The sequence below is a fragment of the Rhea pennata genome, chromosome 6 (genome assembly GCF_028389875.1).
Source record: "Rhea pennata isolate bPtePen1 chromosome 6, bPtePen1.pri, whole genome shotgun sequence".
Classification (NCBI taxonomy): Eukaryota; Metazoa; Chordata; class Aves; order Rheiformes; family Rheidae; genus Rhea; species Rhea pennata.
The window spans coordinates 27,051,645-27,065,766 of NC_084668.1; the positions used below are offsets into that span (position 1 = coordinate 27,051,645).

Here is a 14,122-nt window from a genome sequence, read left to right on the forward strand (position 1 = left end):
CTTGGGGGGGATCAGCAGTCTGATCTTATTTTGAAGCTCACCTGACCTGAGCAGGAGGCTGGAAAAGATCACCTCTAGAAACACTTTCAACCCAAATTATTCCAGGATTCCATGAAAACAGAAACGTAAGTACTGCAAGTACGTAATGCAGTACGCTTCTTAATCACAGCGGCTACAACAGAAATAAGGAAGACTACCTATAACACAAAAGGTCCCAAAGACTATTAAAAATATACAATCACCACCATCAAGACTGTAAATTCTGGACATTTACCAAAAATCTGCCAAAGTAATACTGCAGTGTCTAAGACGTAAAGCTACGCTTATATTAACAAAAAAAAATCACTTCTGCGAATTTATAGCAGCCTAAACTGCTAGGAGAAATTGAACGCAGAACTACATGGATAAGGTCTTCTGATTTAATATAGGAGTGTTTTAGCCACATTTGTATGTGTGCTCTGATATTTCTCATCTTCTCTACAAGAACTTTTGCTCAGCTATGCCTAAACGCTCAATTCCCTCCAACACCATGTGTCATAAAACCGCAGGAACTAATCAGAGTGTCCAAGACTTATAAGTAAAACATAATCCTAAACATAAATATACACTAACACATCTTACCATACACAAAGCAGAGGGGAAAGAATAGGAGAGTAGAGAGTTTGCAGGAGCAGGCAATGCTGTGAAACTAATGAATCCTGTTACCTAGATTGTGCCAGTTGCAATTAGTCTTCTGTTACTACAAAACAACCATTAGGTGAAAGCTGAAGGGGAAGAGTAAACATCAATACCTCACTTAAAATTGAACACACAAAATTTAGAATTATTTTTGAGGCCCAAGTGGCAATAAAGTTTTAAAAAAACACGAGCAGGTTGGGGAAAAAAAAAAAAAAAAAAGTTTTTTTTTCTCCTAATTGGAAAGTCTGAAGATTTTTGAGGAAATTTAAATGGATTTTTCTGTTTTACTCTTTTACTAGACATTCAAAAAAATTTAACAGTAACTGATTGTATATATCAAGCTATTATTGAAAAAGAGATTAGAGTTGATATATAAATCCTAGCGAGATTTTTCAAGAACTAAATGAATTCACAGGCTAAAAGTGTTATGATAGTTTCCTTACAACCTAAATTATTCTATAAATATCGCTTTTCTTTTTCTTTTTTTTTTTTTTTTTTTTAAGAAGGAACCATTATTTATAGGAACAAGTATCACAAACAAGGCATTCAATTAATATCTCTGAGAGCAGAAATATGGTGCACTACTGATGTAGTAGTTTTGTTTGTGCCAGACATGAATGATCGTAACAAAAATTATTTACCATTCCCAGTGTGCACTGGATATGTTACAGCACACTAAACAGCTAGATTTAATGAAAGAATCTACAAGATTAGTCAAAGATGAATTTTTGGCATCTATTAAAAAAAAAAAAAAAAAAAAAAAGTATCTATATGAATGAAGTAATCTTCTTTACTACAGCCTGTAACCGATTTCAGCCTGCCAGCCTTTTGGGGCTCTCCTATCTCACATTGTTATTGTTTTCGGTAGCTGCTCCGTTTGAAACGAACCAGCAATCTAAAGCAGGAAGGCCAACTGTTCCTCTAGTACTAACAAATGTGCTAATATGCACTAGTTTAAACTTGATCTATCAAGCGAAGCAGTGAACCATGAAGGGTGGTGGGTCAATCAGGGTGTTCTGAAAACAAAGGCTCGCAGGGCAGCAGAGACGCTACGCCCAGACGTACATCTGTGCTGTTTTCAGCTCTCGGTCCTATGGAAATGGGTTTATGTTACAAAAGTTAAGAGCCTGGAATCATGTCGTTATTACATACGTTTATAAATATTTTATACAACAATAAGAATATTATACTCAATGCAAACTAATAACACGAACCAGATTTGTTAGGGTAACTATGGAGACACCACTGTTAATATTAACTAAAAAAAGTTAATGTTTAACATTAATGGTTTTAATTAAAACTTCATGCGTGAAGCTTGAGACACTCATATCAAATCCCACTGTGAGACAAGGCATGACAATAGTACATTCACTTAATGAATTTTTAGCTACTTTATCATTTATTCTCAACAGTATTTATTGTACTTGTTAATTTACACACGCAGTTTTTAAAGTAAAACACTTCCAAATCAAAGGTTAACAAGTGTAAGTTCTACCACAGCTAAATTTTTCTTTCTGAAACAAGAAAACGGGCAAGCATTGCTGATTATCTATTTTCTCTTGTTTCCAGAGCTGTGTTAACCCTACAAGCAACCGCAAGCACTTGTATGCACAGAGGATTCCAAATCAGTGAACCTCACCTACACAGCACATTCACTGCAAATGCCCATAAGCGCAATGCATAAGAGGTAACGTACACACGGAAATCATGGGGTCAGGTGCATCACAGGTTTGACATGAGCTCAACAGCATACTAGGAACTGTTTAAGCTGCTGTTCGGGGATTTCAGGCCACCAGTTCAGAACCTTGGTTCCATAGGTGCAGGCCTTAAGATGGCAACGGTTATTTTAAACCAGTTTAATATGCACTATGCAAAAGATAGTAATTCTGAACACCATGTCATTGAACAAGTTCTTTATACCTTGCTTTTGTTCAAATGCGTGCCTGCAAAGTTATGCAGAAAAGATTTAAAACTAGGAGGACGGTAACAAGTTTAATACTGACATTAAAAAAAACACGTGAGGACAGCCACTGTAAAATAATTCTAACTAACTGTATCTAGGCACTCACTTATATGATGACATGCTCCATGAAATATCACAATCTAGACAGACTTCAGACTGAAGTTTTCAGAACACAAATTCAAGGCAACAAAGGATACCCTTTATAAAAAGGGTAAGAATGAACAGGAAAAAGCATATAAGAAACATTCTAGTCAGACACACAAAACGTAGTAAAAGAAGAATTGTGTATACAGTATTTCAAGAGACAGTTCAAATCCTCACTAGAACCAATCTCCAAGTGCAGCTAGATCATATCATCCTTGGTTAACTTGCTATTGTTGTTCATTAATATATAAGCATAAAAAACTCAAATCCAGTTAAAGAGAGATAAAGAGATATTACTTTCTGTTAATAGATAATACATCTTTTAGTAATATTTAGCCATTATAGCAAATAAAAGTCCATGTTTATTGACAGTCATAGCAAAACATGTATACACACTATTTTGGTAACCCACCTGCTTTTGGTAAACCATCTGCCTTTAATTTGTTCCATCCTAAGAGTACTAAGAACCTGCACAGCTAAAATGCAACAGTTGATCAGAAAATTCACTTACTTAGAGTTAATACAAAAAAAAAAAAAAAAAAAAGGTACACATTTTAGAAAGATCACACACTAACTTTATATAGAAGATCATAAGCAAACTGAAAAAGGAGTTGGAGTTCATCAATGAAGACGTGACCAGCACTATTCTGAAAACAAGTTGTAGGAAAAGCTATGAGAATTCATCACTGTTTCAAGCAGAGATATATCAAGGTACTTACTATGACTTTAATTACTGAAGAATCAATAAGAACATATTTGTATTGTAAACTTTTAGCCCACACTTGTATCCCACAGGGAACTTCCTGCCAAAGTTTCAAACATTTTTAAATCAGAAGCGTATTTTTGTGAATTACATTGTCACTGTACTATGGCTGTCTGAATTGCTGACGTCTCTCTACCATACTAAATGCAGAAAAGCTGCTGAGGATTTACGGATTTTCTGGATAGAAAGGCAGTTTAAATACATATTCGAGCTTCAAAATTCAATAGTGCAGAAAACTACTTTCTATTGTAGTTACAGAACTTAGAAAATGCATTTTATTGAATTATATGGGAGGAAAGGGTTGCTGTTCTGATTCCTAGTGACTCCCGAAGTAAAAAGGAAAGGAGGAAGAAAATACATTGTTTAGAGATCAAGAAAAACTTGCACACGGTTTAACTCCTAGAGAAAGATAAAACTGAACGAAGAACTAGAAAGAGCAACATTGCACAGAATGCTTTTTTTTCAGGTTCAGGTGGATTTCAATTAGAAAGCAATGAAAGAGAGACTGCACCTTGAAGTCAAGGCAACCTGAGTAGGAGATACTGCAGCATTTTCTGTGAACATATGGTATCACTGCTCCTGATGGATGGAGGGTAATCTGGGAACAAAACAGACATTTGCTCCTTATGCAAATGTCCTTGCCTTTATGGGTAGCTGGAGATCTGCAAGAATCTTGGCACTTCCACAGATTTAGAGATATTCTATATTTAGAGATAAAGCCTTTCAAGAGGGGTAAGGGAAGGCTTTTTTTTAAAAAAAAATATATATACATTTTTACTTGGAAAAATCCAAAATAAATCGTAAGTAAACAATAGAAGCATGCACCATTAATACGTATGTTATTTTCTCTAATACCTGCTTTTGACAAAGTAAATTAAATAGAAGTAGAAATACAGTATAAATCACTATTGAAAGTGTTGTTGCTCTACATTACAGATGTGCAAGATTTGTATTCTATAATCTTGTTTATATTAACAATTCAGCTGGAGTTTTAATAGTCTGTTGCAAGAAAGATTGTTTTTCTTCTGTAGTAAACAAACTCATTTATTATAGTCTGCAACAGACACACATTCTGGAGAAACATCAGACTGTTTTGGTTTTTTATTTTAAAATCACCAATGCACCATATTCACTGCCTTACCAAAACTGGTGGCATCAAGTTACAGTGAAGAGTTTAGGAGTTTTGTGTAGGTTCCCCCCCCCCCTTTTTTTAAGGAAACTTACTTTCTTAAATTTGATATAGCTTCTATGAGGGGGAAACTATTGTGGTTAACACAGTACCTTGAAACTAACATTAATCTAGGCAAACACAGAAAGGTATTTTTTTAAATAATGTATTGCCCCTCATCACTAGTTAGTATCAATATACTTGATAGCAAGTTATACTCTCCCCTGTCCCATGATTCTAACACAGAAGAAAAATTGGCAAAGATAACATGTTATTTTTTTGAATAGAAAATTTTTGAATAGACCGTTGTCCTGTAAAGATATCAAACAGAGTACAAAAAGTACACAAAAACATTGTTGCCTTTTTACTGTTAGTGTACATCATGATAAATCTAATGGGTTTATATGCTTGGAGGATTTACCACATCTCTGATGTCCTTACATCAATGTGTTTCAGCATATACTCACTGAAGGTGTCTAATAGCCTGCTTTTAACACCTACAGAAAAGTTCAAAGTTGCAGCCAAAGTCCAGAACGGTTAAATACTGAAGACACAACAGTTAATAAAAATTATGTTACTGTTGTTCTAATGAGATATCAAGTCAGTAATGACTATTACTTAACAGAGCCTTCACCTCATCCCCAAGGCTTCTTCCCACTAATGACATTTTTCCTTAGAACCTTAGAGAATTCCCGGGACAAATTCTTCCCGGGAAGGACAGCCCTGGCCTACCTACGGCAACACAGCCCTGCCTGCGCCGCCTCGCAGTTACCACAGCGATAATGCTGTAGTGATAACGAGAACACAGCTCTTACTGCTCTCCCAGTGGCCTAGGGAACTATCGCTCCAGCTACCCGCAGCAACCGTGGCTGCTCAAAGCGTACTTTCCGCACGCCTTCCGTGCTCTGCTGTCTCGTGGCTCAAATATTTTGACCGCGAGCATTTCGAGTTTCTTGCACTTCTGGTTTTTCCCATGTCCTCCCCCCTCAGAAGGGGGAGTATGCGCTGACAACCCCCAATCCTCCCCCCAGGAGGGAATTTTAGAAGAGCTGACAAAACAGACATGAAGAAAGTGTTAATAAACATATTTTTTAAAAAATGAAAGTTCCAGTTCTCCCCCTCCGCCCCACTGGTTGTGATTATCTGCTTTGCTCTTATGTATCTTCTAGGAGGAGTCTGCTTTAGCTGACTGACACAACTGTCTACACAGCTCCTTAGCTAAGAGAGACTAAGAGTCCTATGGAGCCTGAAGACCATTTTCACCTGTGAACTTAAGGGAAAAGCCTCTCCCATTAGTCTCTTAAAGAATTAGTCTGGCTATCAAGTGGGAGCTCCTGAACAGCCACTAAAGAGTCCCAAAGACTAACTGTAGTATCATTAAATGTACTATAATTCCGAGCAAAGATCAATATATTTCTTTAAGAAATAGATTTATCAGAAGACTCTTCAATTGGAAATAGTAAGCTACTTATATTTTACAGTGTTTGAGCAATTCCAAGCATAGCATTAACTTGTTTAATTTTTACAAATGCATTAGTCAATTTACTATTGTCACTCTAAATTTTAGTTCACTGCATAAAACTTGAGTAGTAAAGAATACTTCCCAGCAGTATCATTTACACTTTTAGTACCATATTTATGTTTTTCTAAGCTTCATTCAATCCTATGTTTAGCCAATAGAAACAAGTCTGAAATCATAATAATTAAATCAACCCCAATTGAGTACTTACCATTCAAAATTTCTTTCAGACATCTAAACCATGAATGGCAATGATCTTCGCTAAAGTTATGTAAATGGATAGCACAGTCTGTCAGTTTATTTTCTTCTTTAATCAAGCATTTAAAAATTGTGATACCCAACAAAGTGCCACCTTTTTTCTGTCCTACAAAACGACGACGTTTCAGTTTTACTGAAAAAACATCTTTCATTTCAATAATTTCCTCTTTAACCTGTAAGGCTGTAACAGAATCACCTGTGGAGAGGGGAAAGAAAAAAAAGAGAAAAGAAAAAAAAAGCATTATCAACATGATTAGGAGTAATATTGTAAAAACTATATATAGCTATTTTAATGTCTTCTTCTGTAGCTTCCTTCATTGCATCTACTTCCATCTACATTGCAATTTACTGAACATCTCTGGCATCAGTCACTAGTCTTGTGTTTTACCAATTTTCTATTAGTTAGGTTTCGAATCCAGCTACACAAACATGATTTCAAAGAAGATATTTATCCTCTTTTTGATATTCAAACAAGTGAAATCATATGCACTAAGAACACTGAACTACTCTTTTGTATTTAAAAATCAAGTTCTTCACTCAAGTCTCCTAAATGACAGCTCTCAGATCAGAAAGCATGCTATCACCCTTGTTGATCATATGCCAAATTTATTTAAGTTGGTATAACTTGTCTACTGTAATAAGACTGGATATTACAAAATAGCTTATTAAATATTTAAAAAATAAACCAGAGGTGTCTCGCTTATTTTTCATTTGCATTTTCAAGTAGTAACTTTACTTCAGAAAAAAAAGTAAAAGAGAAAGTCTATCTTGTGACAGACCCTCAACCCAGGGGCGGGCAGAAGAGTTGTGTTACGCTGGAACATTAAATGAAAGTTAATGGGGGCTTTTTGTTTTGGAGGAGTTTTTTTTTATTTTTAATGTTTTGTTTTAAAATCTTGGGGATTTCACATACACCCCCCCTGTGGCAGCTAATGCTATCACTTTATCGACACTGGTCCTGCGTGCCTCTTGGAGATGCACCGATTGAACTATTGTGGTATAGGCAACAAAATCAGGTGGCCACGGTACTGGACAGAATTTGTTACTCCTGTAGGTACCAGATGTTTTCCTGGACACCAAGAGAAAAGCTCCTCTGCTTTCTATGCAACCACAGCAGATCCAACAAGCCAGACCAATAAAGGTAAGTCTCTGCAACCCAAGGCAGGAGAAAGCGGAAACCTTTTTCAAATCCAAGAACATCTCAGCCAACTGCTTTCTCAATAGCAAAAGCCATAACAGATTCTGCTTGATGAGTATTTACTACAGACTGCACTGAAGTTCCAGGAAGAAGCTGCAAAATATTTTAAGTTCTTCCTGGAGAAGACAGAGAGGGCTGCATGCCTAAGGCTGCAAAATACAATGTTGCCTTTTTCAGTGCACATTAAGTTTCGGGTTTCAGACAGATCTACCTTTTCCGAGCAGCTAAAGAAACCCATAAAGAAACCCACATCAAGTCTCGTAAGAGTTTGACTCAGCCTCCTTTCCTGAGCCAGGACCAGGGAGTGATGATGCTCTGACCAGGAGGTCCTGGGGCAGCGCAGCGCAGCAGCACTGATGGAGCTGCAGCCCGGGCTGTGTTGCCTCTCCCAGCAACCCCTGACAAACCCCTTCTGCGATTTTTCCCATTCAATCCCAAATAACTGACTAGAGATATAAGTATGACATTACTGCATTTTCCACATATTTCTCTAAAACTGTTACATTTTATAAACTTAATTTTTCCATATCACATATGGAAACACAGGTATAAAATAACACAGGTATAAAATAGGACCAAAAATAATCCATATCTAATGGGAATACTGTGACAAGTAAATATTTGTGGAGCACTGAGCTAATACAGAGATGCCATAACCAAAGCACATGTGAAATTATCTTTACAGCAGATTTTCAAAAGTGCACAGCAAATAAACAGGAGACAACCCACAAAATAATAAAGGAAAAGACCCCAAAACTAAGCTCAAAGTACTGCAATTAGTGGTAATAAAATATTTTCTACGAGCTGCATTGAATGAAACCAGCAGACAAAGGGAAAAAAATGATTACATTTAAACTATCATTTTTCAAGGTTCAAAGGATGAATGGACATTGTACAGGTAATCTTAATAGTTACCAAATCTGGTACCTTGATTTTTTTCCAAATTTTTTTTCTATTTCTATTCTAGAAGTATTTGTGAGTAAATAGTCTCTGTATACCTTAAACAAAAAGCTAAAAGATATCCTTTATCATTTGCCCAGGTCTACATATGTAGTTTAGTATCTTTTAACTTTAAAAACCAGCACTTTCAGGAAAGTCTAGTCATCTTTTTTCAGAAATAGCCACACATACAGAACATGAAAAATACCAGCATACAAACTGAACATTTTAGGAACTTGGGTAAATGGAAAAACACAACTGAAATATAATGAAAATTCTTCTGTAAAAGCAATCAGATTTGCAACATTTATTCCCTCCTTATTCCTCTAATACAAATATTACTTGTGTTTGCTTTTCAAATATTTTAAAATAAACATCATTTTGGATTAATCTATTAGTTTTGCTGTATACATTACAAATTCTGTTATGCTACTGTTATGCATGAGAATCACAGATTACAAACACTAGCCATTTTGCTCTGTACAAATGAAGTAAAATGAAAAACTTCAAATATTCTGTATACCCTTGCAACTAGTTTCCATAAAGTGACATTTAATCATAAATCAGGTAAGGCTTCTCTTTTCCTTAATGCTATGATTTTACTTGTTTTTAAACCTACCTCTTACTCTGTATTTATCAAATTCTTGTATTGTGCACATGCAATACTGTCAAAATTTTTTGCAAATTAAAACAAAACACTTACTAGTAAGTGTTCTACTTTCAAAAAATAGTAAGCAACTCTCATTGTTCTATTGGAGTAAGTATTTTCAGATACAGCTTTGAAAAAGCATATAAACTTTAGGAATACTGAATCATACAAAAGCTTCAACCTCAAGTTTTAATTTGTGCAGGAAATATTGAACTAGCTAGCAGATCAGGACAGCCAATTTTTACTAAAGCTGAACCCAACATACAGATCTCTGACACATTTTTATCTTTTATTTTTACTACTAAAGATTATCACAAATGCAATAAAATTGTATAAAAATTTACATGAAGAAACTAAGTCATTGGCTATATCTATAAAATATTTCTGATACATAAAAACCAATTTTACTTTAAAGTAAAGTATGTAGTGGATTATACACCTTTTTAAACTTCAGAAAAACCTATTGGATCATTAGTATCATATTGGTTATTGCTAGCTGTTTGAGGACATTAACTGTCCTCTCACATTACTTAGAAAGATACTGGGTACCATCTGTTCTTGCAAGAGATTTAAGTATACATCTATTAGATATCATGCTATTTATTTAATTCAGTACCCACTTCCCATTGTTGTATCTGCTGAAAAAAAGTCAATTTAATTACAAGGAATAAAGATAATCTCTTCTGCCAGGCTGCCCTGTCATCATGAGAGTAGAGCAGGAACCTGCCTAAAGTAGGTTACAGGCGTTAGGAAGAGTAAAACTAACAACACTTAACATTTAACAAAGATCTAACAAAAACAGAATATATGGCACTTAAAAAAAAAATTACTACAAGCCAAGGGCTTGTCTAAATCAATCTCAGCACATCTGTCTGATGTAGAGCGTAAACAGGATTAGAGCTGGATTTATCTGCTTGACGCTAATTGTACTCACAGTTTCTGCACATGTCCACTTTTTTCCAAATATAGCATGAAAAATAAGCCTGCCTGATACATGAATTTCTAACAAGTTTTATGCACCTATTTATCCTATCACTGACTTCAAGTAATGAGACTATCCTACTTTTTCTTCCCCAGCTATTTAGGGTAGTCAAATCTTTTGCTTAACAAAAAAAAATTTAAATAATTTAAAAAATCTAAATACACTGCACTGAGCTGAATCAAAAGCACTCAATTACCATTTGATTGTAAATAGAAAACTAGATTTTAATTAAACTAGATTTTAAACAGATTATGTTTGTTTACATATATGTAAAGAACATGTTTACAGTAAATCAAACCATACACAAAGAAAAAAGCAATACTACTAAAATACAGAACAACTTATAAACAGAAATTTAGTTTTAAAACTAAACTTTTAGAAGACCAGAACTTCAACAATACAAAACTGTTTTCCTACAGTAGATGCCCACCATCTAAAAATGATATTTAACAGCTTAATTTCTGTAACAAATATCTGAAGTACTTGCAAAAATGTGGAAAAAGGGAAAAGTTGGCTGCCTAGTTAAAGTGTAAAATTTGGACATGAGGAAAACATAAGTTATGCTCCTTTGTCACAAATTCTTCTTAAGACCTTTGGCAAATTATCCAACCACAGTTTAATTTATCTACAAAATGTAGCTTTTACATGTTTTGTCTCATGATACTCTCTTAAAAAGTTCCGTAATAGTTCAACACCCCGTCTGATTGCGCTGTAACATAATAGAAATAACTAAAAACCATCATAACTGTATCAAATAAAGTACAGTGAAAAGCAGTATTATAGAACTGATTACACATCTACTTACACAGCATGAACAGTATTTTCAAAATAACCATTGAGGTTATACAATAAAATATAATTGTATATAAAATAGAAATGAATTAAATGAATTAAATAGAAATGAATTAAATGGAAACAGAATTAATTTAATCATTGGCAATGTGTCTAAGTTTAAGCTCAGTAATATTTAACGTTAACATGGAAATATCTAACTAATGCATAAAAAACAGATATTAAATCAAGCAAGTTATTCCTTTACTGTAGTGTGCAAAGCATGGTAAGTACCGTGCAACCAATTCCTGATTTCTCCACTGAAGGGTTTTCAGTTACAACCTGGAATAAGGAGGACTGTCAATAAGAAACAGAAAGAAGTAAGAATGATCACTCTTGCAAAAACAGCTGAGAACCACTGTAAAGATTATCTAAAACTAATCAATATTAATTTAAATACTCTAAACATAAGACAGAAAAGCTATTTTCACAACTGTTGAATTTTCAAGCTTTTTCTATTCCAAAAAGACAGTTCAACTATAGTACCTTGGGTGAAATTTGATGCTATGCCTCTTCTGAAAGCAGGAAAAGCAAAATTGCACTTACTGCTTGCCAAGAGTATCCCACTGCAAGCAAGGGCCAGGTTGGGGTTGGAGGGTCTTTTTTCTTTAAGGATCACCTTTGCACTGTAGTCCTCATAAATGTTGTTAAACAAGAGAGAGACAAAGCCTTAGGCTAGAAAAAAAATTTATTTCTCAGACTGGTGTAATGACCTCCTAGGGAACTGCAAGAAGTTCAAGAAGTACTACAAAGTCCTGAAGAGAAGCAGCTCAGGTCCTCCAGAGAGGGAAAGCCAGACCAGGGCACTAACTTCAACTGTTTATCCCAGCTATGGAGTCACATCAAGAGCTTCATTCCCCCAGGAACTGAGCATAAAAACACCTGACGGGAATACAACCGGTTCTCATTCTCCGACTCGAGATAAACCTAGGGTGAAGTGACACCCTTCGCCAATTCAACCCAATCCATCACACCACTAATCCCCTTGCAGTCGTGCACCTACCCGTGATCACTGGTCACAACTGTGTGGTCCAACCCTTCCCCTGTGCCTATGCCCGGCACTCGGCAAAAACAATTCCATTCCATTCAACTCCCTAAAGTAACACAGATCATCTACTGGTTTTCTGTTTGTTTTGCTGGATTAGTTTTCTGACTGGTTGGTTAATAAAATCAGTTCCACCAAAGTCTTAAACATCACAGATTGTTCAAAGCGATAAGGAAATATGCAGCAGGGGAGAAGGCTGGCCCAGGACTGTCCCCTTTCATCTGCAGGAAGTCAGTGTGGCTTAAGCCAATCTACTGCGTGTCTTTACTCTCCACTACTAACAACTCAAAGTCAGCAAGAACTGGGGAAGATGCACCTGGCATCACACTGCTTCCCCCCAAGATACAAATGGAATTTTAAGAACTTAACAATTCAATAGCCTTATAAAACTTGCAGAATAAAAATCCACTTTATAAACTAACATTAAGATAGCGTACAACTACTTATCTAGCAAAAGTATGTTAATACAGCCACAAAAGGTGTCTTGACAATTATTTGTTATTCCCACCTAAAAAAAAAAAAAAAAAAAAGGCAAAGTAAACTACCTTAAACTAAACTATCATAGATATATACCTCTAAAAAGAAGATTATAGAAATAATTGATATTCCAGAAATATTCTTGAATATATTTATGCTTCAGGCTCCAACTATCCAACCTCAATACAACCTAACCAAAACAAATCTCCAAAGTGAATCTCAGCTGTAGAATCAAGGCTTATATTAGATAACAGAAATTATATTGATTTTCTTTGTCTTTTGCTCAGTAATTCTTCCCTAAAAAAATCTAACATGATAATCAAAATGGCTTTATAATATTGTGCAAGTCTAAACACATTCTACAAAAAGCAGAACAATATCCCATTTTTTGCTGAGGGTATTTATTTATAATTCCACTACTCATAGGCCAAGCTTAAGCAATGGATTTAAGTAAATACATCTAAAATTGCAACCTGAATGCCATCCACTCAGCAGCCCCCAGACACCTATCATTATCAGAAAGGTCTCTCATTTTCCTGCTTATTCCAGAACTGCCACAATATACAGCTAGACCTCTGTCCTGTCTACAAGCTGGGACCCAGAAATAGTAAGTAGCTATACTTAAATTCCTATCTGCTCAGACCATATATAGTAGACAGTATGCATTTTTACACCTTTTAAACAAAAGGCAAGCAAAATATAAAAAAGGAAACATGACTGAAATACAGGGTAAAAACAGGCCCAACCACCTCCATAAAACAGCTTATCTACATGTTTAACCAGGAAGCAAGAGATTTGAGTCCTATACAGTTTTAACTACATGAGGCCAAAAATAGTATCAGCCACCTTCTGGTAAAGTGTTTTAACTACCAAGCAGATATAGATAGGAACAGGCTAATGTGGCTCTTTGCCCTTCCTGTTGAAACTGCCCTTTTGGGTAGAAGGGAATGAAGAAATAATGGTCCTAGAAAGAAAAAGCTTACAAGTGCATATCCTTTTCATAAGTGCATTATTAGGATACTCACCTCAAAAGCATTTAACTCTACTTCCACGTGTACCTTCAGTGGTATTTTTAATGCAATTTGTTTAACATTAAATGATTTGAGAAGTAGAAGCCAAAATCTCTTTCCTTCTCTCCTCAGCCTTCTCTCCTTGATTTAGAATAAAATTGATTACTTCTTCCTCTATTTTATTCTCCCCTCATCTCTCTGCGTTCCTGATTACTCTTTCCTTGAAAGCGCCTTGCCCAGGTGATTCCAATCTCTCTTCTAGCAGATCTTTTAAAACTAATCCTTGTTCTTCTGAACATCCTCATCAAATCTAGGTGACTGTTGCCTATGTGTGCATGCCCAGCATCACCTCACCACAGCAACTGAAGTTTAAGCTTAGTCTTTGAAGTCCTAGGATTTAAAATATGGGCAAGTTTCACTATACCTTTAATAGAATGGCAAAAGCAAACTCCTGGCACACACACACACACACACAATCAATCACCAAACTGCCTAGTT

General features: G+C 35.4%; 1 protein-coding gene across 2 annotated transcripts in view; it reads right to left on the reverse strand.

Annotated features, from left to right (window-relative positions):
• Positions 1 to 14,122, reverse strand: part of CERKL (ceramide kinase like) — a 56,860-nt gene that overhangs the window by 24,485 nt on the left and 18,253 nt on the right. Inside the window, exon 2 of one of the 2 annotated variants that reach the window (XM_062578829.1) lies at positions 6,447 to 6,689. In XM_062578829.1, the coding sequence (XP_062434813.1) occupies positions 6,447 to 6,645 (199 nt within the window). In that variant the 5' untranslated portion in view covers positions 6,646 to 6,689. Of the gene's footprint in view, positions 1 to 6,446; positions 6,690 to 14,122 lie in introns of those variants that run through there. The other variant, XM_062578828.1, reaches the window with a different exon arrangement.